Source organism: Rhinatrema bivittatum, chromosome 4 (genome assembly GCF_901001135.1).
Source record: "Rhinatrema bivittatum chromosome 4, aRhiBiv1.1, whole genome shotgun sequence".
Lineage (NCBI taxonomy): Eukaryota > Metazoa > Chordata > Amphibia > Gymnophiona > Rhinatrematidae > Rhinatrema > Rhinatrema bivittatum.
The window spans coordinates 23260043-23285805 of NC_042618.1; the positions used below are offsets into that span (position 1 = coordinate 23260043).

Genomic DNA, 25763 nt, shown 5'->3' on the forward strand with positions numbered 1-25763 from the left:
TACATACACACACACACACACACACACACACACACACACACACACACACAGACACATACATAACACACACACACACACACTGACACATATATACATACACACACAAATCACATACAATGTCCAAGAAACACAAAAAACCCTCCCACACCTCTAAGACACACTTTCAGTCTCTTCTTGTTATCTTCCCTGGCAAGTACTGTTTTCTTACACTTGTTCCTTCTGTTGCAGCTGTGAGGTTGACCAGACATGAGCAGTCTGCTCCTGCACTGGGTGGAACCCCAGATCAGACTCCTGGTGAGCAGCAGGGCTGTAATATTCTGAATGATTAGATCTGTTCTCTCTTAGGGGTAGTATCTCCAACTGGGCTTATTTTGCACATACTTTGATAGGAATAAACCTCATTCCTAAACCAGAATATGCTAGGAAAGATCACAATCTCTCAAATTTACTGCTAATGCTCTTCTTAATACTTGCCTTCCTCTGGAGTTCATTGGATGTAATATGTATAGGCAACAGATCATAATGTACTTGGAAGTTCTTTTTAATCAGATTGGTGGTGCTTATTACAATTAGAACTATTTCTGTATCTTTCTGCCACATTTTCTTGGTCTTCAATTGCATCCTTGGTATTTAAAGATCTTCTTGTTTTTACATCCAACTTTTTGAAATCTTTATGGGATCAGACTATGATTCCAAAACTGTATGAGAGTATAGGCATTGCAAGCTGATTGCTGGCTTGTATCTTATTCCACGCTGTTAAAGCACTTTTCAATATCAGTTTCAGTCTCCTGTAGCATTCCTTACTGATCTTTTCTCTTAGTAATTGGGCTGAATTTGTATTAGATTGTACATGGATGCTTGCATGTCTAGATATTTATATATATCTTCCTGCTCAAAATTCCTTTATATTATAGTCTTCAGTCTGAGAAATGTTTTCAGTTTTGCTTCATTTTCCTATAAGTAAGATCGCCTTAGAACCTTTGTCTAGGCCAAATGTCATCCTGATGTCATCTGAGAAGCTCTTAAGTACTCAGAGTAGTTTAGCTAAATGACTAAAATGGAGCTGTAAATCTTCAAGTCTCTCTCTTATTAGTATAGTTTAATATGCAGCTAGTGCCAATGTTAGCACAGCAGCAGAGGGTGAAGGTTGTAACCGAACCTTTGACGGCACCTGTTAGAATGTACTATAGTACACTTTTACCTACATTAAATATGTGCCTACATGTAAACCGTTGCGATGGTATTTAACTTAGCGACGGTATAGAAAAGATTTTAAATAAATAAAAAATACATAAATTACAGAACCTGTATGGAGCCAGATATCATACACTAAAATTATGAAGGAGCAAGAGATGGCTTGCTGGATTCTGCTGAGCCATAGGTAGGGAGGCGGCTAGGGGTGCATGAGAATCCTTGCCCCAAAGGGCTTGCAAGGGAACAGGAGAAACAGAAAAGACACCTAAGGCTGTGGTGTGTACGGGAGGGAGGGAGGCCCAGGGTGCTGGGAGTGTGGAAGTAGCAGGAAGAGCAGCAGCAGAGGTAGTCCAGGTGTGTGAAAAAGAAGTGGGAGACAGAGAAGGCTCTGGCATGTATCTGAGAACCAATGCAGACCTTTGGATGGTATAAACAGATCCAACCTCCAGCATTAAGAACATCACTTGCATTCTAAAGGGAGGGGAGTCAAAGATTTTAAACTTATTTTTGTTGTCAAGAAATAGAATTTATTTTCTTTTGATATAAACCTCCTTTCCCTGTACGTACCCGGATCAGTCCAGACAGTGGGTTGTGACCCCCTTCCAGCAGATGGAGTCAGAGCAAAATTGTAAGGACGGCCCCTTATAGGTTAGAGCGCCCTCTGCATCCCTCCAGTATTACTCTGACTCCAGCAGATGAAAGTCGCACCTGCAGTTCCCCTGTCTCTTGATAGATTTTATTACTAATTTTCTGTCTTTGGATGGATCATATTTAAAAAAAGAAAATCCTAAATTAGAGGATCGGTGAAGGAGCTTGTATTCCTTTCAATCTCTGTGAAACTTGCAGACAGAACTTGGTACTTCCAAATTGTCTAGTTTTTCTGTTTCGTTTTTGGGGTAAGTTCTGTTCTTTTTCTCTTTCACAGAAATCCTCTTCCCTACTTTCCTGCCGGCTGGGGTGCACGTTGGTGGTCCAACCTCTCCCCCACCCCGGCCGGCTGTTCTGAGACGTCGTCTTTCCTCAGAGCAGCCTTCACAGAGAGGCGCCATTCCTCTGTGCTACTTCTCTCAGCCTTCCTTACCTAGCCAGCGCAGGCTCTGCTTGTGGCTGCTGTTGGTTTTCGAAGGGTGTTTAGTTGCACCGGACCCGATTCCCCTCCGATGCCGCGCCCAGTGCAATGCTGTGCCTGCGGGGAGCCCAGATCGAGGCTCTCCCGCGAAGGCCTATGTACAAGCTGCCTCCCCGGCGGGGGAGGCACCTTGAGCCAAGGGGGGCGTTCTTCTTCGCTTGCGCATGACTTCAGGAAAGCTGGCCCCATTCCCGTCCAACGTGGGAATGGCGGACATCTTGCCTCCTTCTCTGCCTGCTCCAGGGCAGCCAGACTCAGTTTCTGACGGCAGTTTTCCACTGGCACCGCCAATCCTGACTCCTGCGAACCTCTCAGACCCAGAACCTCCTTCGGGGCACCCTCCTGTGAATCTCCCACTGAGCCCACCCCCTACTGGAGGGCCAGTACCTCCAGTGTCCGAGGCTCCATCATATGGGTCCCCCCGGGTATGGGTGGTCGCTCACCTTTCCGTTCCCAGTCTCCCTCATCAGGATCCAGATACAGACCTGGACGACACGTCACCTGCTACGCCAGTAGAAGGTGATGACCCCCGAGTGTTACGTCTTTTTCAGAGGGATGAGTTGTATCCCCTTATTCCCCATGTGCTAGACGAACTGGACATTGAGGCCCCACAAGATACCTCAGGCCCGAGCACAACAACAAGGAAGGGTGATCCTGTCCTGGCGGGCCTCCGTCCACCAGCCAAGATGTTCCCTTTTCATCCTATGCTCCTCTTCGATGGATTTCCTCAAGGTTCCCAAAGTGGACGCGTCAGTGTCGGTGGTCACGAAAAGGACAACTATCCCAGTCACTGGGGGTGCAGCACTCTGGGACATGCAGGATCGCAAGCTGGAGGTATACCTGAAAAGAGTCTTTGAGGTGTCTGCTCCCCAGGCTGTCTGTAGCTCCCTTATGCAAAGAGCAGGCCTCAATGGGTGCAGCAGTTGCTCAGTACCTAAGAGCTATCTCCACAAGAGGCACAGCAGGCGGAACGACTGAAAGTGGTCATAGCTTATGGGGCAGATGCTTTTTACGACCTACTCCGGGTACTGGCCAGGTCTATGGTCTCGGTAGTCTCGGCTAAATGTATGCTTTGGCTCTGCAATTGGTCGGCGGATTCTTCCTCCAAGTCTCAGCTGGGCTCCCTGCCATTTAAAGGGAAGTTACTGTTCAGAGAGGAGCTGGAACAACTCTTCAAGTCCCTGGGTGAGAATAAGGTGCACAAGTTACCCGAAGATCTTCCTCACAGTGCCAGGACTTTCGGTGCCACTCGCACTCGATTCCGGGGTCAACGTTGTTTCCGCCAATCACGGACAGTCCCGCAGAGGACTCCCTCCTCCAGGTTGCAGTCCTGGTCCTATTCCTTTCGGGGAAGGAGATCGTCCAGGGATAGCCCATCGCAAGGGGCTCCCACCAAGTCCTCTCAATGAAGTGTTGCCGGCCCACTCCTCGACGCCCAGGATAGGGGGACGGCTGTCTCTCTACTATGAGGAGTGAGTCAAAATCACCTCCAACCAATGGGTCCTGGATATTCTAAGGCTCGGCTACGCGTTAGAATTTGCTCGACCTCTAAGGGATTGGTTTGTCTTCTCCCCTTGCGGACCAGTGCACAAACAACACGTAGTTCGCCAGACACTGGATCGTCTTCTGGACTCCTGGTGCCCTTGGGAGAACAAGGGTCCGGCCTTTATTCCATCTACGTCATGGTTCCCAAGAAGTAAGGATCCTTTCGTTCCATCCTCGACCTCAAGATGGTCAACAGATCTCTCAAGATTCCACGTTTCCAGATGGAAACCCTATGTGCCGTGATAGCAGCGGTACACACAGGGGAGTTCCTAGCTTCCTTGGATTTGACAGAAGCCTATCTACACATACCCATCCTCTAGGATCATCAGCGCTATCTCCGCTTCAAGATCCTTGGCCTGCATTTCCAGTTCCAGGTTCTTCCATTTGGACTGGCGACTGCGCCGCGCACGTTCACCAAGGTGATGGTGGTTGTAGCGGTGCTATGGAAGGAAGGAATCCTGGTGCACCCCTACCTGGACGACTGGCTTATCCAAGCGAAGTCCAAGGATCTGTGCCAGCGAGCAGTCGACAGAGTCCTCCAGCTCCTCCGTTCTCTCAGATGGGTCATCAACCTGGCCAAGAGCAGTCTCGCCCCTTCACAGACAATCGACTTCTTAGGGGCTCATTTCAAGACCAGTCTGGGCAAGGTTTTTCTTCATCGGGGCAGGGCACGAGCTCTCCTCGCCCAAGTCCAGTGCTTCAGTTGCCTCCCACTCCCCACGGCATGGGACTATCTCCAGGTCCTGGGCTCTATGGCATCCACTATAGATTTAGTTCCTTGGGCCTTCACACATATGCGTCCTCTACAGCGTGCATTGCTCTCTTGCTGGAAGCCAGTATCTCGGGAGTTTCAAGCACAACTACTATTGCCGGACTCGGCCAGGGAAAGCCTGCTCTGGTGGCTCCGCTGCATCACTTATTGCGGGGAGTGGACTTGGAGATTCCCCAATGGGTGATCGTCACCACAGATGCCAGCCTCTCAGGATGGGGGGCAGTGTGCGATAGACTGTCAACGCAGGGTCAATGGATGACCGACTAAGCACAATGGCCGATAAATCGTCTAGAAACCAGAGCGGTCTGCCTAGCGTTGCAGCATTTTTTCCCCCTGTTCCAGGGACGAGCGGTGCAGATACTCTCCGACAACGCGACAAATGTAGCGTATGTCAACCATCAGGGAGGAACAAGAAGCTGTCATGTTTACTGGGAAACAGACAAGTTGATGGCGTGGGCGGAACTCCACCTCGCCTACCTAGCGGCCTCTCACATAGCAGGTATGGACAACGTTCAGGCAGACTTCCTAAGCCGTCAACGCTTGGATCCCGGAGAGTGGGAACTGTCCGACGCAGCAATTCAGTTGACTTTCCGTCGATAGGGAACTCCTCACCTTGACCTCATGGCCACTTGGCTAAACCGAAAGCTCCACGCTTCTTCATTCGCAGAAGAAAGCACAGCGTGGAAGGAGTGGATGCACTGGTTCTCCCATGGCCACAACACCTTCTCCTCTATGTGTTCCCTCCGTGGCCCCTGGTGGGGAAAGTGCTTCGAAGAATAGAGGTCCACCAAGGGGCGGTAATTCTCATGGCACCAGAGTAGCCCCGCAGACCGTGGTTTGCGGACTTAGTCAACATGTCGGTGGACGGACCTCTGCGGCTGAGTCAGCTCCCGAACCTTCTACGTCAAGGAACGGTATTTTTCGACTGGGCAGATCACTTCTGTCTTGCGGCCTGGCTTTTGAAAGTTGCAGGCTGAGAAGGTGTGGTTACCCCGATGCGGTGGTTTCCACCCTCCTTAAAGCCCAGAAAACTTCTACATCCATTGCTTATGTGCGAGTCTGGAAAGTATTTGAGACTTGGTGTGACACCGTGCTGGTCCCTCCGAGGCGTGCTTCGGTAGCCAACATTCTCTCCTTTTTACAGCAGGACCTAGACAAAGGCTTGGCCTACAATTCCTCATTGTCCAGGTGGCGGCCCTTGGCTCTCTAGTGCGTCACTTGGATGGAGCTCCTCTCTTGTCTCATCCTGACATTATCCAGTTTTTGCAGGGAGCGAAGCATGTCAAGCCACCAGTCCACAGTGTCTGTCCCTCGTGGAGCCTGAATTTGGTCCTCCGGATTCTGTCCGGCCCGCCTTTTGAGCCATTGGCAGGAGCCTCCCTAAAGGATCTCACACTCAAGATGATTTTCCTAGTGGCTATCTGTTCGGCTTGGAGGATCTCGGAGTTTCAAGCGCTGTCGTGCAGAGAACCATACCTCCGTTTCTCAGATGCCGGAGTATCTTTGCGCACGGTTCCTGCTTTCCTGCCGAAGGTGGTCTCCGCTTTTCATGTGAATCAGACGGTGGAACTCCCATCTTTTACGGACGAAGACTCCAGAGAACTCCGACGACTTGATATTAGACGCATACTCATTTGCTATTTGGAGGTCACTAACGATTTCTGCTTATCGGATCATCTCTTTGACCTTTGGAGCAGTCCCAACCGAGGCACAAGGCTTTTAAGACCACCATTGCTCGTTGGCTAAAGGCCGCGATCTCTTCCGCGTATATCGGGGCGGGTCGTGTTCCTCCGGAAGGTATCAAAGCTCATTCGCTTCGTGCTCAAGCCACCTCCTGGGCAGAGAGCCAGGCTGTTTCCCCTCAGGAAATATGTAGAGCGGCGACATGGAAGTCGTTACCCAGTTTGCATGTCACTATCATTTAAATGTATAGCCACCGGTGTTTGGTTTTTTTCGGTGCACACGTCATTCGAGCAGGGCTATCCGGGGCCCACCCTACGTAGGAAGTTTTGGTACATCCCGCTGTCTGGACTGATCCGGGTACAGACAGGGAAAAGAAAATTATTCCTTACCTGCTAATTTTCGTTCCTGTAGTACCACAGATCAGTCCAGACGCCCTCCCTAAGAATCTATGAGATATATGAATTGCTCTCAGCTCGACTACTTGTTTTCACTTTGTGATGTTATGTGCCTACCAGTTCATTTTTGCACATTTCTGGGCCACTTTTGTTGCTCTATACCAGTTTCTCAAGGTTTAATGTTACCTGTTTCATGATCCATCCAAATATGTTCTTAATAGCTTGGATATTCTTAATACTGAAGGGACGCAGAGGGCGCTCCAACCTATACGGGGCCGTCCTTACAATTTTGCTCTGCCTCCATCTGCTGGAAGGGAGACACAACCCACTGTCTGGACTGATCCGTGGTACTACAGGAACAAAAATTAGCAGGTAAGGAATCATTTTCTTTTCTAACAGATGAGAAAAGAGAAATAAAACTGAAACTGGTAACAGATTCTAGGTTAGCAGCATTGGGGGAAATGGCAAAAGGCTTTGAAGTAAGCAGGGAGCGGGTGACTGGGCAGAGAGTTACAGAGCCTTTCCCCATACGCCTGCTTAGGGTGGGAACCCTGCAGGCTTATACTGCTTTCCACATTCCTGGTTTGTTTAGCAACCAGGTTCCAGTGCAAGAGCATTCTGTGCCCTGGGTGAACCTTGGGTCGTGCATTCCCCTCCCTCAGCTTGCCCACTGGTGGCAGCACCACCATTGCGTTCCCTCCTATTGGATCTGGCACAACACCCTTCTGGGCCTTGTGCTGGTGGGATTTTGCTGCTCCCAAAATTTTGACAATCTGGGCAACTGCCTAGTTTGCCCAATGGAAGCAGCGGCCCTGATAGGAGCACAGCACCGGCTACTTCACGCACAGCTGCTTGGTGTAGGATCAAGTTTGCAGAAGCCTACAGGGATTGTTGGTTGTGGATTTATATTGGAATTTTGAACTTTTAAAAAACATTGGATCAGAGATTTGGAAGAATGCCAGGATTGTCTATTGATCATTTTGCAGACTGATCAGATAAGTCGGGCTATTTTCTGTGATAAGGCATCTGGTTTTTTGGGATATGTTGATTTCTTTGAGGGCTGGGGGATTATATTTGGGACTTTAACGTGCTGTTTGCTTTATATTTTAGGCGCTATGTTGTGACATTTTTCTACATTGGTGATGTGTCCTCTTTTGTTGTAAATGTTATTTATAAAGATCGGAGCACACGATTGCATATGACTTGGCGCTGCATGTTTAGTTTAGGTTCTTACTGTACGAGCGCTGCGCCGGCTGCTTGGCAGGTTGGTTCTCTAGGAATCCGGATGTGACTCTGAGTGCATGCTTCGGAACCCTAGGTCAGCAGTCCCCGGAGAATGACAACACAATAAAGGACCCCCTCCCAGAGGATGCTGGCATTGACCATCAAACGGTGCATCAGCTGATTACGGTGTTGATGAAGTTCATGGCGAAGGATAAGAGCAGCGCGGAGGCGGACATCAGCAGTGCCAAAGCCTTCAACACCGTCAAGCGCCACCTCTATGTGCTCCTGGGATACGACCAGCAGGAGGGATGCTTCATGATTGCACCTCAGAAGATGCGCACCTCTACCTGCTTCAATGCCTTTATAGCTGGGATAGCACAGGTAAGCACCACTGGTTATGTAGATACAGAGGATTTAGTGTGTAGCACAGGGCTGTGTTACTGACTGCTCAGCTACAGGAATGCTGTATATAATCCAGCCTCACCTTTAGGCCTATCAATTTGACTGAGTCTCATAACTCCTCCTTCTATATGTTGCTTCCTGTACATTGCTTTTAACAGTTTTTGTCCACAAGGGGGCAGAGTGCCTATTTGAGATTTTCTTTTCATTCTGCTAAATCTTGGACTGTTCTTTCGGCCCCCCCCCCCCCTTTGATATTTTCAAGATTACTATTACTGCTACTATTTATCATTTATAAAGCACTACTAGACCTACACAACGATGTATAGATACACATAATAGACAGTCCCTGCTCCATGGAGCTTATGGCCAAGACAAATCTACATGATAAATGAGTCGATTGGAAGTAGATAGGATTTGAAAGCAGCCTCAAAAAGGTGAGTTTTTAGACTGGATTTGAGAGAGCATGACACACCTACTTAGGAAGTCTACTCCAGGTGTACAGCACAGCAAGGTGGAAAGTGTGGCGTCAGGAGTTTGTGGTGGAGGAGAAGGGCACTAATAGCGACTCACCCAATGAATGGAGTTCATGAAGAAGGATGTAGAGAGAGAGAAGAGAAGTACTGAGGAGTGCAGAGTGAATGTATTTGTAGCCAAGTAAGAGAAGTTTGAACTGTACGTGGAAGCAAACAGGGAGCCAAGGCAGTGACTTGAGAAGAGGGGTTACATACTCATAGCAACGCTGAAGGAAGATAAGTCGTGCAATCCAATTTATAACAGATTGTAATGGAGAAAGATGGTTCAGCGGGAGGCTTGAGAAGAGCAAATTGCAGTAGTTTATGTAGGAGGTGACAAAAGAGTGGAGGAGCATTTTGGTAGCATGCTCAGAAAGGAAGGGATGGATTTTAGCAATGTTATAGAGGAAGAAATGATATGCTATAGCAGTGTTTTGGATGTGTGTAAAGAAAGCGAGAGAAGCATAAAAAATGAACCCAAGGTTATGAGCTGAGGGAACTGGGAGGATGAGAGTGCCATCTACAGGCAGAAAAAGAAGGAAGAGGGTAAGCAGGTTTGGGGGGAAAATCAGAAGTTCCATCTTGGCCATGTTAAGTTTAAGGTGGCAGCGGGACATCCAGGTGGCAATGTCAGGCAAGCAGGCTGAGATTTGGAATTGGATTTTTGTTGAAATTTCTGGTGTAGAGAAGTAGATCTGAGAGTTATGAGCATAAAAGTGGTACTGAGAGCCATGAGAGGAGATCAGAGCACTGAGGGAAGAAGTGTAGAGAGAAAAAGGAGCCAGAACAAAGCCTTGAGGCACACTGACCAATAGCCGAATACAAGTGGAGGAAGAACCACCAGAGGGCTCAGTAAAATTATGATCAGAGAGGTAAGAAGAAAACCAAGATAAGAGCAGGATCCTGAAATTCAGTCAACTACAGTGCATTGAGGACTAGATGGTGATCAACATTGTCAAAAGCAGGAGGAGTGAGTAAAAGGTTCTTGGTTTTGGCCCTGGTCATAAAGAAGTCACTGAAGAGTTTGGCAAGAGCAGTTTCTGTGGAATGTAGAGGGCAAAAGCCAGAGTAGAGCAGATCCAGAATGGCTTGAGATGAGAGAAGGCCAAGGCAGCACAAGTGGATGACACGTTCAAGCAGTTGGGATGCAAAAGGTAGGAGGGCAATGGGACGATAGTTAGCCGGGCAGGAAAGATGCAGTGAGGGTGTTTTGAAGAGCAGCGGGATGACTGCATGTTTGAAGGACGGTGGGAGAATGGCAGTGGCAAATGACTGAATGAAGATGAGACAGATGGAGGGGATGATTGCAGGTGAGATAGAACTGAGGAACCAGGTGGGAATGGGGGTCGGAGGAACAAGTAGTGAGTTTGGAGGAGGAGAGAAGATGGGCATTTTCCTCCTCTGTGGTTTCAGAAAAGGAAGAAAGTGTGGAAAGAGCCAAAGGAAGGAGAGGTGAATGAAGTGGACCTAGGCAGCCAAAGGTTTGAACAACAGTCTCACTACTTTTCTAGCAAAAGCCTCCTGTGTTCTGGAAGCTGTTTAGATTATTAGAAAGGTTGATGGTAAGACATTGGGGGCTGGGGGCTGCACTGTTGGTTTGGGATCTTGAACGGTCATCTACCCAGGATGGCAGAAAACCAGCGAAGAAGAAAGTAAAAGCTGACTTGGAGGAGGAGTGATATCCTACAAGCAGTCAAGCTTCTTCGGCTGGCAGCTGGGATATATCCTTAGCAGTGTAGAAGGACATAACCGGGCAGAATGGATGGGCTAATTGATCTTTAGCTATAGTCATCTATTACCTTACAATGAATGCTCATGTATCCTGAAAATCAGACCCATTTGTGGTCCCTTGGGGTCGGGAGTTGAGAAAGAAGTAGCTTGAAGCCCTTTCTGAAGAAGCCGTTTAATGCTTTCCTGTACTCACCCGGTACAATGAATGGCTTCCACGTTTACTCTTTTCTGGAACCACGATTTGCATGCGCTCCCAAGGCGAACGCTCTGAATGTCTCTCCTGCTGAAGAGATCCCTATGGTACAAGCAGTCCCACTTCTAGGGCTGGCAGCTGGGATGGGAACAACTGGGCCAGTTTTCCCTTACTCTGTTCCTATGGCGAAAATCTTTCAGCAGTCAGAAACAGTTAAGTGAGGAGTGAGTATACCGCTCCGACCCTGAGCGTCCTCTTACTTGTTTCATTGATCTTGTGTGCAGTTCACCAGCAGACAACTTGGGTGTGTGCGCCTCTACGGGTGCCTATGTGTACGCCTGTGTATCAGGAAGGTGCTGTAGCCAGGACTGAACCCACGCATAGCAGTGGTTTGCCCCCCCCCCCCACCAGAAATCCTGAAATTCTTCTGTTAGATTCTAGTGTGAGGGAGCACAGAATCCTAATGAGGTCAAAAGGTTATGGCAGGTCACAGGCTGCCTTAGACACTCCGCAGCAGTAACAAAAAACTTAGTCCCGGCTGGAAAAGAAGTCATGTCCCATCTCCCCCTCCTCAGCCACCCAATTGCTTTCCAGACAGTTCCTCATGCTGCTCAGACTAAGCTGCCGTTCCTAACCGAATACTCGCTTTCAGGTCATGGACTACAACATTAACCTGGGGAAGCACCTGCTGCCGCTGGTGGTGCAGGTGCTGAAGTATTGCACCTGTCCGCAGCTGCGCCACCACTTCCAGCAGCCTCCACGCTGCTCCCTCTGGTCCCTGAAGCCTCACATTCGGCAGATGTGGTTAAAGGCGTTGCTGGTCATTTTGTACAAGGTACGGTTTCATAACCCTGTCTCCATTTTCTGTGGTTGTTCTTTGAAGGGCTTACACAAGTCATTAAGTCGATATCGTCTTCACGCCAAATGCTGGACTCATGCAGAATGCTAGATCAGTCAGTTTCCGGAGGGAGAATTCAGCTTTTTTGATGACCGTCTCCCTGCCCCCAACCTTGTTCACCTTGGCACCTGCAGTGTTGATTTCACATAGAGGAAGCTGAGATTAAAAATCCCACAATGTACTAGAATGTATATGCAAAACCCGAGTCTAACTCAAAAGTCTGGGTGCACATGGCATCTCTGCTATTAGAAATGTGGAGTAGGTTTTGGGGTCACACACATGACTTTTATCAGGTATCTTACCTCATGACGGGGCTCTTTTTATAGGCCCTTAATGCCATGGTTCCATCCTTTCTACGTAAATCACAGAGCAGCAGGCTTCCTGGGAAGGTTCTGTGTGAAGACTCAGCTAATGGCACAGTTTGTCCGGGGAATCTGCAACGTTACCCAAAAAACATTACAAGCTGTTCAGCACTTGGACTCCATATACTGAGAACCCACCTAACACTTCTGGAAGGGAGCTGTCAGGTCTCCACAACTCATTCACTCCAGTGTCTGGATTATTCTTATGTTGATTCACAAAACCTGTAAACCTATAAACCTAACTCGGGGCGTCCCCCAAGGCTTCTCCCTATCCTCTACCCTTTTCAATATATACATGCTGCCCCTATGCCAACTCTTATCCAGTTTAGGACTCACTCATTTCATCTATGCTGACGACGTCCAAATCCTTATCACCATCACCAAATCCATCCCTACATCCTTCAAGATCAGGGAAAGCTGCCTCGAAACCATTACCCTCCTCCTCTCTAACCTCAGTCTCGCCCTTAACACTTCCAAAATGGAACTCCTCAGCATCTCACACAACCACAACACCTCATCCACCTCTGACATTAACACCCTTCCCCCCTCAACCCATATCGCCCAACAGGTTAGAGACCTTGGCGTCATCCTAGACAGCCATCTGAACCTTAAACAATTCATAAACTCCACAATAAAAGAAGGTTACTAAAAACTTCATGTTTTAAAAAAACTTAAACCCCTATTCCACTTTAATGACTTTCGCACTGTATTCCAAGCCCTAATATTCTCCAAATTAGCCTATTGCAACTTCCTACTCCTATGCCTCCCTGCATCAACTATCAAACCCCTACAATTGCTACAAAATGCCGAAGCCAGAATACTCACCAACATACGCAGAATGAACCATATTACCCCCATCCTCAAGACCTTCACTGGCTCCCAATCCCATTCAGTATCTGCTACAAGAGCCTCACCATCCTACACAAAAGACTCTTCATATCCAGGATGTACACTGGCTCAATGACTCTATACATTTCCACACTCCCATAAGACCCACCAGATCTGCCTTCAATGGCACATTACACACCCTCCTCTAAACCTACCCGCCTCACTGCCACTAAAGAAAGATCCCTATCTATAGCAGGACCCGCTAACTGGAATACCACGCCTCCTGACCTGCGGCTGGAGCCCTGCCCCCATAAATTAAAATAAAACCTTAAAACATGGCTCTTCAAACAGGCCTTTGGATAAATCACTAATCCCCACTCCCTAGCTCCCCTCCTCACCCCCTAGTACCAATTAGTTTTATTAATAAGAGCATTCTTCTATTAAACACTCCCCCCCCACTCTTACACCTCACCACCCCCGTTCCTGTATAACCCTTACACGTCTCTCTCCCTTCTACTTCATGTACCTCCAAGTTAATTTGCCTCTTGTACTCCCAAGTTAATTTGCCCTAACATTTTGCACTTATGTTCATTATCTAGATTTTATACTGTTACTCCTCTTTTTTCATTTATTATTTACTGTAAAGTTACCGAGTTCTTTGTAATGTTTCCCCAAATGTTACATGTAAATCAATGTGATGTCCTTCGAATGTCGGTATAAAAAAAGCTTTAAATGAATAAATAAATACACTCTCCAGATTTCATCCGGATACACGCAGTGAAACTGTATCAATAGCCAGGTCTAAGGGGAAGCAGTAGAAAGCTCTACTGCTCCAGCCACTCCCCTTCCTCAGTAAGCCTGCAGGGAACAGCAGAGGTGGGGTGAGCCTGGAACAGACACTGAAGGCAGCATGTGGGGAGAAACTGGAGAGGGACTGCAACAGACACAACTCAGTCAGCAGCTCGAATCCCAAGACTTGGGACTCAGCTGAGGGTAGAATAAGGGTGCACAAGTCAGGGGGTGGTGGTAGCAAAGAGAGTCCTGGGGTCAGGGAGGGAGGAAGGGGAAGAATGCTGGGGTCATCCCTGGAAGGGAGGAAATGTGGTGGTGGAGGGGGGGGGGGGTGAGGAAGGGAAGAGAATGGATAAGTGAGTGGGGAGGTGGTAGATGAAAGAAATCCGATACACATCATTAACCCCTTCTCCCTCTCCTCTGCCTCCCTGCACTAATCAACCTCATTCTCAGGGTGACCACAACTCAGATGTTCCCAGCTCTGTTGATTCAATAAAAGTTTTTACGAGCTGGAAGGAATCTAGTTATCTCCAGGCCAATACTGCTCCTAGAACTCTATATTAGGAGAAAATAGTGCATTTGCAAATATTAGGACTTAAAGATCATCAATTGCGATATCGTATTTAATAGCAAGTAATTATATTCTGCAATTTCATTTAAAACTGTAAAAGAAGTTGATTTAAGCACTGCTGGGCCAATTTTTCACTAAACTTGATGAAAAATGCATATGTCACAGCTACAACAAACTTACATTTCCACAGAGTCTGGACGCTTGCATACCCTCAAACACATAGAGACAGACCTCCTCCCTTTTTGAGGTAAACTGAACATCAGCTAAAACATTTAAAGGCTAGCTTTGGAGACTGAGTGTTTATTTTGTTTTGTTTTGACTTTCATCGAGCAGTACCCCTACAGAGAGTCGGATCTCAGCAAGACGGTGTTGCATCTGATCTACATCACAGTCAATACGCTCAACGCCCAGTACCACAGCTGCAAGCCCCACGCCACCGCTGCCGCCACCGGGCCGCTGTACAGTGACAACAGTAACATCAGCCGCTACAGCGAGAAGGAGAAAGGTAACGCCACCCGCCATGATGGCTGCACGCACTGAGGCCTGCGGCATTGCTCCAGAGCTTGTGCACAAGAGCCCTGGGGCTGTGTGTGCCACTGCTATGTATTATTTCTGTAGTACTCCCAGACATACGCAGCGTTAGACAGGTACACATAAGAGACAGTCCCTGTTCCATAGAGCTTACAATCTAGACAAGGCACTCAGACAAGACCAGTAAGAGGTTTAGCTTAAAATCGGCAAGGTTTGTGGGATTTATCCGAGGAAGGGACTTATCTAACAGAGCAAAGTCTCCACCCTTTGAGAGTCCATAGAAGAAAATCAGGAAGTGCGGTGGATGGAACCCTAAGTCAGGCACGGATTTGGAAACCCATGCAGGAGGGGGGGGGGGGGCAGGGCGCCCCTGGGCCTATTGGCACACAATGGCCCCCAGGCCCCCCTATTGAGTTTGTTTTTTTTCAAGGAGCTGCTGCTGCAGTTGTAGTCATGACTCTGAGGCGAGGGAAGGCTTTGGGTGGGGGGAGGTCCAGTTCCAGGATCCCTGTACCTTTGATGACGTGGGGCAGGAGAACTTCCCCCTGCATCCTAGGAAAATTTCTGAGGGGGGGGGGGGGACGACACCCGCCCTCCATTGCCTATGGGTGGTGCCTTTTCAAATCCAGCCCTGCCTTAAGTCAGAGCCTTCGTTTCTGCAACAAAAGCGGCTACTCTGCACATTTAGCAGAAGAATATCTCTCTGTTCAAGTTAAATGTGCCATGTAGTGAAACCCATTAGACTTGACGCATGGATGACCTGCTCGTTAAGGACCTGATGCACTAAAGGGTTTTTCCCATTGGAGCCTGATTTACTAAGGCTTCGCTCCCCCATTCTGTATCTATGGAAAAGATGCTTACTACTGGGATGGCCAACTCTGGTCCTCGAGAGCCTCAGACAGGCCTGGTTTTCGGGATTTCCACAATGAATAGGCATGAGGTAGATTTACAGGCACTGCCTTCATTGTATGCACATCTACCTCATGCCTATTCATTGTGGAAATCCTGAAAACCTGGCCTGTTTGGGGCTCTTGAAGACCGTCATTTGCATATTACATCGAGCTCTACATCAGCATTAAAGCAGCTCTTCCAATCTGAGTTACGCATGTGAAAGCACTCTTGTAAGGAGGGGCGGGGGAGTTCTCTGTTCCACAGTGGAGGTGCTTTATCCTCTCGTTAGAGCTAGCATGACTAATGTGCCGGAGAGGGCTCCTGGGAACCCCTTCCTAAATTCTGTTATGAGGCCAAAGAGTACCTTGCCAAGTAGAAGAGAGCTGGCACCACATCTTAAAAAAGCTATAACAGAATTAGAAAAGGTACAGAGAAAGGCAACCAAAATGATAAAGGGATGGAACGGCTCCCCTATGAGGAAAGGCTAAAGAGATTAGGACTCTTCTTGGAGAAGAGACGGCTGAGGGGAGATATGATAGAGGTCTGTAAAATAATGAATGGAATGGAACGAGTAAAGGTTAATTAGTTGTTTACTCTTTTAAAGAGTACAAAAACTAGGGGGACACACAATGAAGTTACTAGGTGATACATTTAACACTAATAAGAGAAAATATTTTTTTACTCATCGCATAACTAAGCTCTGGAATTCATTGCCAGAGGATGTGGTGAAAGCTATTAGTGTGGCTGCATTTAAAAAAGATTTGGACAAGTTCCTAGAGGAAAAATCCAGAAACGATAGATAAGCAGCATGTAATTATCTACCCCTTGGGATCCTGCCAGGTACTTGTGACCTGGATTGGCCACTGTCGGAAACAATGGGCTTGATGGACCTTTGGTCTGACCCAGTATGGCAGGTCTTATGTTCTTGTGTAGGAATCGGCAGCACGTTGCTAGCTATTCTTGCCCAAGCATCTCTTCAAGAGGCCTCAGTGAGAGATCAGAGGTGGTGGCTGGGAACGCTTACCTGGACCCTATTTATTGTATTTATTAAAATGTAATATTCTGCTTTTAAATTATGAACAATAAGTTTGATTATTTGACCTTTGAAAGAACGTTTAGTGCTCCAGTATTGCACTATACTGCTGGAGAGTTGATGGCGACATAGACAACTTTTAACTGGTTAACCTGAAATGCTATTCAAACATATATATAATCCTATAGTAGTAAACTAGATGATGGGTGTCACCTAATGAATAGTGTTATTTCTTATCTCAGGTAATAAGATTTCAGCACAGCATTTATCAAATGCATATAATTAAAATAATGCCCTGAGTAATAGTCTATATTCTATAGTTATAAAGTAAACTATCAACAGGAAGGAGTAATTTGCTGTATACAATTAAAGCAAATTGTTCTAATGAACAGAGGATCAGATTCGAAAGCACACTGAGATATGCAAACAATTCCCAGTCAAACTTGAATGAGTAAATTTCAGCCTGGTCTGAGCTGGACAGAAATTTCTGATTTTACTTCAGTACACTAGGGGGAATCCATTGACTTTTCTTCAGTGGTTCTGGGGTGAAATTCAATAAAGCCTGAAAAATCTGCCACCCCCCAAATAAAAGGACTTTGGATTTTCAGAAAAGCTGAAAGTGAATCCAGTGAAACCTCTTCCTGAATTCTTTGAAGAGCTGAAGCAAATTTTCAGATCTGCATTGGATTTAATGCACGTTAAAATCATTTAGCATACTCTAAAACAAAACAAAACGAAATGAAAAAATTAGAAAACGAATTGAAAATGAAGCAGAGCAACAATATTTTTCCATGTCTGCCCCTATTCTGGGAGTAACAACTTCTAGTTAATAGAAACATAGGAACCTAACAGCAGAAAGAGACCATTATGGCCCATCTTCTCTGCCCATCTACACCAACTACCTTAATATTTAGATGTCCAGTCATATACTGCATGCATTATGCAATTCATGTGTCCATTGCAACAATGCATGGGAGGTAAAGGAAGCAGGGAGTGAGGGTGTTCAATCCATGGCCCTTTGGCTGAGTTTGAAATCCTATTCATCTGGCACTGCTGAAGGCAGGTTACGAGGGGGGGAGGGGAGGTATCCCAGATGGCAGAATAAAAATGATTCCTTCTTCCTAAAGCTAATCTGGCTTTTCTCCTACCTGGCAGAAGAAGATAGCGTTTTTGATGAATCGGACATACATGACACCCCCACGGGAGCTTGCAATAAAGAATCACAGACTTTTTTTGCAAGATTGAAACGGATAGGTGGCAACAAAATGGTGAAATATCAACCGGTTGAGATGAACGCCCAGAGAAGTATGACCTTTCATTTCGTTTCCTTGTTGTGCAATGTTACAGTGAGTTCTTTTGGCTCCATTCTAATGTTTTATATATATATATATATATATATATATATATATATATATATATATATATATATAGTATACAGATATAGATAAATGTACAGAGGTCAATATTCAATGGACCAGTGAGTCAGAAGGGCCCCTGGGTAAATGTATCCAGATATGCAGCGGAACATACCCAGATAACTGTCCCACAGGATATACGTCTGGTTAAAGTTACCCTGGTATCTTAGCACAGGGAGTTTTCTGACTAGATTTACCCCCACTAGCTTTAGCTGGGTAGCCCTGAATATTAGCGCTCACCAGTTGAAGTTTAACCCGGCCCCCGCTGACTGTCCCCCCACACTGCCTCTTTTTTCTCCAGCTAAATTTTGTGCAGGAACAGGGAGACATTTTAAAATCTCATTTTTTGTTTAACGATACCTGGACAGTGCCTTTCAATATTGACCTCTTATCTATCTATCTATCTGTCTATCTATCTGACAGCAGGAAACTTTTAGCCTGGTGTTTTCCATATACATAATTTGTGATTCTAAATGATAATAATTGAATCTATATTCTGTATTTATATATTCTATTTGCGGTGGCTCTCTACCCAGTCCTCAAGGACCACCTGGCTAGTGGTGGTTTTCAGGCCATCCACAGTGAATATGGATGACATAACCATATAACTGCATCCAGTGGAGGCAGTGTACGGAACTGCATCTCTCGCTTATTCATCGCGGATATTCTAAAGATCCAACTGGCTGGAGTGGAGGAAGGGGGTCCTGAAGGACCAGGTGGAGATCCACTGTTTCACTCTATAGGGTGAGGGGTGGGGGCAGTCATGATTACAAGGGCCTTATTTCACCCTAAGCTAGCCATCACCCTATCCTTTCATTCTGTGTCTTGTCCTTTTTCATGAGGCTTGAAAAGCAAGGGAAGGGGTCAGAAGAATTTACGGGATGTGAGCAGAAATACAAAAGAAGGAAGCTGGAGACCTGAAATCTAAACACTATACACACACATTATACCTAAATACTCTCCTCAAGGCTAGCTGGTCAATAGCGGCTCTAGGCCAACCAGCACAGCAATGGAAACGAGGGATGAAGAAAACCAGAAATGATTATAGGAAACGCTGTAGAAGGTTTCCTAGCTTGAAGTCGCACTGGGGTGAGCTTCCGGAAGGGATACTAAGTCATTTTCAGTTTGGAAAGAAGCCCAAACAGATGGTTTAAAAATATTATAAAAAAGAAATACAATATTTTTATTTAGAAAAAAATCTTTTCAAATTTAATTGGGGGTCTATACGCTGAAGAGTGTGTGTCTGCATGCAGTATTCCAGTTATTTTCATGTGAAAAACTAAACTAAAAAAAAGACTCAAATTACGCCATGCATGAAAATAAATTGGATTAAAGTAGATCTTTCAAAAAGAAAAAAACATGTACAAGAAATACATGTAAAAAGGAGTCTGACATATAATTCTTGTTGTAAAAATGCAAAAACAACCCTACAAATCAAAAAGCAACCAAAGAGAGGCTAGGGTGAGAAACATCTCTGATGCTCACAAAGCCCAGATTTCAGAGCCTGGGCCCAGTGTAGTAAAGTGCGCCCGAGCATGCACCCACTAACATGTGATGTAAATGACATGCAAATGGGCCAAGATGGTAAAGTTTGCCTGTACATAGAAACATAGAAATGACGGCAGAAGAAGACCAAACGGCCCATCCAGTCTGCCCAGCAACTTTACCTTAGGGACTTTATTGCAAAAACGTAACTATGCCTTCCTGGGGTGCAGTTCATTTTTCTGATGATCAAGGACCGAGGCCGCTCTGACCTGTGGCTGAAAGGCACCACATGACTGCTGGAAATGGGGTTTTGAAATATGAATTAATTTGTGTAGGCTTCTTGGTAGAGCCAAATGAAAATAAATGCTTTATGTTGGCTGTTGCTGCTGGACAAGATGCTTACAGAGTGATTATTTGTAATCCTGTACATTTTTGAGTGCAATATGTGATTCAGTCTTCATTCTAGTCACTTATATTTTTAAAAATGAAATAGCAATAACTTAGCATGAAAGCAAGTGTTTGAGTTTATTAGTAAAAAGTTGCAGTTGATCAGTGTGGACTCTTCAGAAACCTGCTGGGACTCATCAGCTGTTCAGATATCTCTCAGTGGGATGGAAGTAAAAATGCATTAGGAGCAGGGGTCTACCAGCGCCGGTCCTCCAGAGCCACAAACGGGCCTGGCTTTCAGGATAGCCATGATCAATATGCATGAGATAGATCTGCAGGCACTGCCTTCATCAGAATTGTGCCTATTCATTGCGGCTGTCCTGAAAACCTGGCCTGCTTGTGGCTCCTGAAGACCGGGGTTGGCCACTCCTACTCTGGAGGCTTTCTTAAAACCTCCTTTTGTAGAATTTTGCAACCCTTTCAGTTGGCCCGTGACCTCTCTCCAGCCTCAGTGATTGGGTGACACTTTTCTCTCATTCAGCCCAGATTTTGGTTCTCATAACGGTACCTGTCCTGCACATGAACTCATCAGTTGTCACTGGCAGAGCTGGCCAGACAGATCATGGGAATTCTTTACAATTCTTACCTTACTGTATTCTTAAAACGTCACTTCACATGATACTTATGGCTAAACCTGAATATGGTTTTTGAAATGTCTTAGATAATTTCAATCAAAGGTTACAGTGAATATAAATGTCAATAACATGCTGAGCATTACTTTGAGTTTACGAAAACCAATGAAATAACAGTAGTTGTTTTCTGCTTTCATTAGGTGAAATAGAATTGGCTGAATATAGAGAAACAGGAGCCTTACAAGACAGCATCCTGCGCTGTGTGAGAGAGGAAAGTATCCAGAAAAGAAAACTTCGCTCTCTAAAACAAAAATCCCTGGATATAGGGAATGCCGACTCCCTATTATTCACGTTAGATGAACATCGTAGGAAGTCATGCATAGACCGGTGTGAGTTAGGGCATCCCACTGCCGCTCTTTATAGCACGCACAGGCACAATGAATGCGGCCGACCCAGGCAGAATTCTTCCACCAGGACTGAAATCATGGACATGCAGCAGAATACTGTAGCCAGAGACAGTTTTCAGGAAACCAGGAGACCCGTCATTCCTGAAGTCAGGTTAAGCTGCATGGAAACGTTTGACATAAAAGTCGATTCTCCCATGAAGCCTTCCACTCCTGGAGAGGACTTGGATCTCATAGACTTGTCCTCTGACTCGACATCGGGCCCTGAGAAACAGTCAATGCTCTCAACTTCGGACAGCGACTCCTTGGTCTTTGAACCACTCCCTCCCCTGAGAATAGTGGAAAGCGATGATGAAGAGTATCAAAGCATGAGCCAAGTCAACAATGGTGACTCTGGAAAAACTGTTGTGTCCCCTTCCTTGACTCCCATTAGTGCCTCAATGCTCAGTCTGAGCATGACACCCCTTGTGCAAGTCAGTGTTGAGGACTGCTCAAAGGACTCTACTTCTAAGGATGCAAGCCATAATCCAGCATTAGCAAAAGAGGAAATCTATCCCACAGAGCCTGAAGATCAAAAGGACTTGGAAGAGCTAGCCAAGCCAGAAGATTTTCAGGACTTGTCCTGTGGGAGCCCTCTAACATTGAAACAAAAGAGAGACCAGCTTAGAAAGTCATCTGCTGTTCCCGAAATGTCCCTTGACGATGAGTTTGCAAACACAGACGAGGACATTAGACCTGACGACCCCGTTCTGAGTCCCACTGTAAAAACCGTACTACTTAAGGTTCCCGAGGATGCTGAAAATCAAACAGACAGTGATAAGCCTGATGCCAACACAGAGTCTGATACAGAGCAAACCGCAGAACTGAAAGAGGAAGCTGAGGAATCCGAATTTAAAATTCAGATCGTCCCCAGGCAGAGGAAGCAGAGGAAGATTGCTGTCAGTGCCATCCAGCGAGAGTACCTTGACATTACTTTTAACATTCTTGATAAACTGGGAGAGCAGAAAGACACAGGTAAGCCCTGCACAGAAGATTATTGCCTGCCAGCTCTGCTGGCTGCCTCTTCTTTCAAGTTTCAGTGCAAAATATATGTACAAGAGGTAGAGGATCAATATACTGAACTGACTGCAAGCATAACCGTGCAATGTATGGGAAATGAATGCCATGAGATCGCTCTAAGCCCTGAAGGCACAAAGGTGAGGTTAATTAGCAGGTTTTAACATTCAAAAAATGCATACGAAAATAGAATTACCTTAGAAAAAACACAAAACCAGCTCTTGGCGGAGCCACAGATCTCAATGAACAAACATTTATTAAATTGTTAATGCCAAAGAGCTTTCTCCCTGATGAAGGAACACAGACTTGTCTGAATAAAAACAGCAAGCTCCTGGTTTTCTCTTTTTTGTTTTCCTCCAGCCTGGTCACTGGCGATTCAGCCCTGTTCTTTTGGGCCTCCAAATATTTGAGTTTTCCCCAAAGTGTAACTGTTATAGTATGTTGTAAACTGTGAGGTTTGGGTGGATCCTTGGACCCTGTGGCAGCTGACCACGCCCATGGGGGAAGTCCCATGAGGGGCCACAGGTCAGGCTTAGCTCAGGACACACAAACACAGAGTTTGATCTTTTATTAGACTGTGTAAGGAAGCCACCAGAGGTGGCAGTAGTGAGCAGCTGGAATAGCCCGGCAGGGCTGGTATCCCTCAGGTGCTGGAGCAGCGACTCCTCCGGTAGCAGTGCTGTAGTGGAAAGAACTGAGAGATTGAGTACAGTGGAGAATATACAAGACCCCAGTATGGAGATCCCCAGGGTAGGGAGAGCAGAACCTCGAGGAGCGAGTATCTGATCCCTGAGAGCTGGGAGGCTTGCAGATGATGTACTCACGCAGCGGTTCCATGTAGGAGATGGCACTGGGGCTGGAACGGAGGCAGGCCCTCGAGGAGCGAGTACCTGGTTCCAGGGAACAGCTCTGAGGTGAAGATGGTAGTACTCACTGGTGTTGAAGATTAGCGAATCCTTCCAGGCAGAAGAGAAGGTAGGAGTAGGCAGCGAGTCAGGGAACATGGGCCCTCGAGGAGCGAGTACCGGTTTCCTGATAGCGACCTGAAATGCAAGTGAGGCCCCCGAGGAGCGGGTACCCCGTTAGCGTTAGAGAGTCCAATAGAGATTGGAGAGGCAGAGTAGCTGGGTACGGAGAGTGAATCCCATCCGTAGGATTCCCGTAGGATAACCCTTGCTAACTGAAAGGCTATCAAACAATATAGGCTTTAAATATCCGAGCAGCATGACGTCATCACGGGGGGACGCCCCGGAGGTTCGCGCCGAGTAGGAAATAAGAAGAAGGGCCGTATGGTACAGGCGGAGCATGGCGGGAGGCAGCGCCCAAGCCGGTCCGGGGATGCTGGAGAAGACGGCAGGGAGACGCCGCGGTAGCCAGGCGTCCATCCGCAGCATGAGGAGGAGCAAACAAAGAGAGGTAGGCGGAGTGAAGCCGTCAGAAAGGGACGGTTGCAACATAGAAAGGGTCAAATCAGGAGATATTCAGAAGTGATGAGAACTTATTTGGCCAAAATGCAATAAATTCATGACATGCAGGAGGCAGAGTCACACTATGGATATCCCATCAACACCTTCTGCCCTGCCCATGAACCAACCCCAAATGGGATGATTCCTCCTCATGCTTAGGCCCTAAAGGGTCCCGTTTCGGAAGCCTTTCTCGTTGCTTTTGAAGGGACAGCATTGTTTTCTTTACAGAAAAGATCATGACGTGCATTCTTTGAAGGGTAGTTTAGCAGATCCCATGTCCCACACGACCATCCTAACGCTCTTGCCGCCTGTGCCCCTCAAACTTACCTTATACTCACAGCTTCTCTCACAAACACTACCTGTGCTTACAATGTACACATGCATTCATAATCCTGCGTTCATACCCGTCCATCATGCTCACCCAGCGGTAAGTCTACAAGAAAGGAGACCACACGCAATAGTCATACAAAACCATAAAACAGTTACTAAACATTGAACAAATGAAGATATATTTTCCCTTTTTCAGTGCTCCTTTTAGGGGTCTTGGCGCCTGTTAGGTGCCAGTGGAGCAACATGCCATGTGGGGGCTGAAGGAGAAAAAAAAAAAGGAAATCAGCAAAGCTGCCCCCACAGACAAAACAGAACCTGTGAAGGAAATGCAAAACATTAGTCAGCACATTCAGCTCCAATTCCAAAGGGATCATTTTTTCTACTCCAGGGTAAACCTCAGGCATGCAATGCATGCATTCACTGGTTAAAAACCTGGGCGGAGGCCCTGTAGAAAGGCAGCCGCATAATGCGTCTAATCTGAAAGAAAAGCTTTGAACATGAGGGAAACAAAATGAACCCCAAGGTAAAAACAGTTACATATATGACTATAGACTGAAAATGGAAAGGTACAATAAACAAGGGAGAAAAAAAAGACCATGTAACAAAGGAAAAATTGGGTTGTAATCATATTATTATATGATATATAATCACCCTGCACATAAACTGCACGTGCCTTTCCTTTGCCTGCTACATGGAGGCTGTGGTAACGTGGGCCAGCCAAGAGGAGTAAGGAGGCAGACTCTAGCTGTTTCTTTAGGTGCACATTTTTTTACAGAAAGAAAACTGCTCACCTTGCAGTGCTGGGTACAAACAAACGCAAACGTAGCTGATCTTTTCATACTCTGGCTTCCTGCCTGCTTCCCAGGGCCTTTCTAACCCTTCTGGGCCCTAGCTCTTTATAGTATTCTGAAGGGAGCTTCCTTTCACCCAGAATCCCTTGCGGGGCTGATCTTTAAGGAGAACCAGGCATGATAGCTATGGCCGGTCCCTTAAGGTGGTTTGAAGGAGTTTCCTGTACACTCCCTCACATACCCCCCCCCCCCCCCCCTCAACTCATCTTTATTTGATGAGTGCCTGCCTATACCAGGGACACCTTTCTGGTCCGAAAATCTGCATTGAAGTTGTTTTTCCTGCCCTATGTTGTATTCTATAGTTGAAGGGCTATAGGGCCAGGAACCATCTCATCACCCTTGCATTGGATTCCTTATTTCTATTTATCCATAGGAGAGTTTGGTGGTCCATTACGAGTGTGAACTGCTTTCTCAGCAGATAGTAGCACAAGGTCTCTAAGGCCCACTTGATTCCTAAGGCCTCCTTCTCAACTGTTGAGTAACGCCTCTCCTGAGGCATTAGCTTCCAGATTATGTATGTCACAGGATGTTCTTGGTCATCTTTCTCTTGAGCTAAGATGGCTTCCAAACCTATTTATGAGGCATCAATCTACACCGTGAAAGGTTCAGTGAAGTCTGGACTTATCAGAACCTGTTCAGAGCATATCACTTCTTTCAAAGCCTAGAAGCCCTTCTCTGCTTCAAGTGACCATTGGACCTTCTCGGTGCTTTCTTCAACAACAGCCTTGTGAAAGGCTCCACCTCCTCTGAATAATTGGGGATAAACCTTCTAAAGTACCCCACAAGGCCTAGGAATGCTCTCATTTTCACTTTTGTTTGCGGGACTGGTACCAGGTGATCACCTTGAACTTCCGGGTCTGCGGATGGACTTTGTCCTTCCCCAGTGTGTAGCCAAGATACTGGACTTCTTGCCCTCCTAGCAAGCACTTCTTTGGTTCAGCCATCAGTCTTGCTTTCCTCAGACTGGTTAGCATGGCCTGGAATTGGCTTAAGTGTGTCTTCCAATCTGGGCTGTACACCACAATATCATGCAAGTAGGCAGCTGCATACC

The 25763-nt window shown here is 46.5% G+C and overlaps 1 protein-coding gene across 1 annotated transcript in view; it reads left to right on the plus strand.

The window, feature by feature from the left end:
• The window catches only part of UNC79 (unc-79 homolog, NALCN channel complex subunit), a 245531-nt gene that overhangs the window by 81454 nt on the left and 138314 nt on the right, over positions 1–25763 (plus strand). The window contains exons 27-32 of the mRNA XM_029597854.1: positions 229–294; positions 8037–8323; positions 11433–11615; positions 14565–14736; positions 17842–17991; positions 20806–22023. Of these exons, the coding sequence (XP_029453714.1) occupies positions 229–294; positions 8037–8323; positions 11433–11615; positions 14565–14736; positions 17842–17991; positions 20806–22023 (2076 nt within the window). The remainder of the gene's footprint in view (positions 1–228; positions 295–8036; positions 8324–11432; positions 11616–14564; positions 14737–17841; positions 17992–20805; positions 22024–25763) is intronic.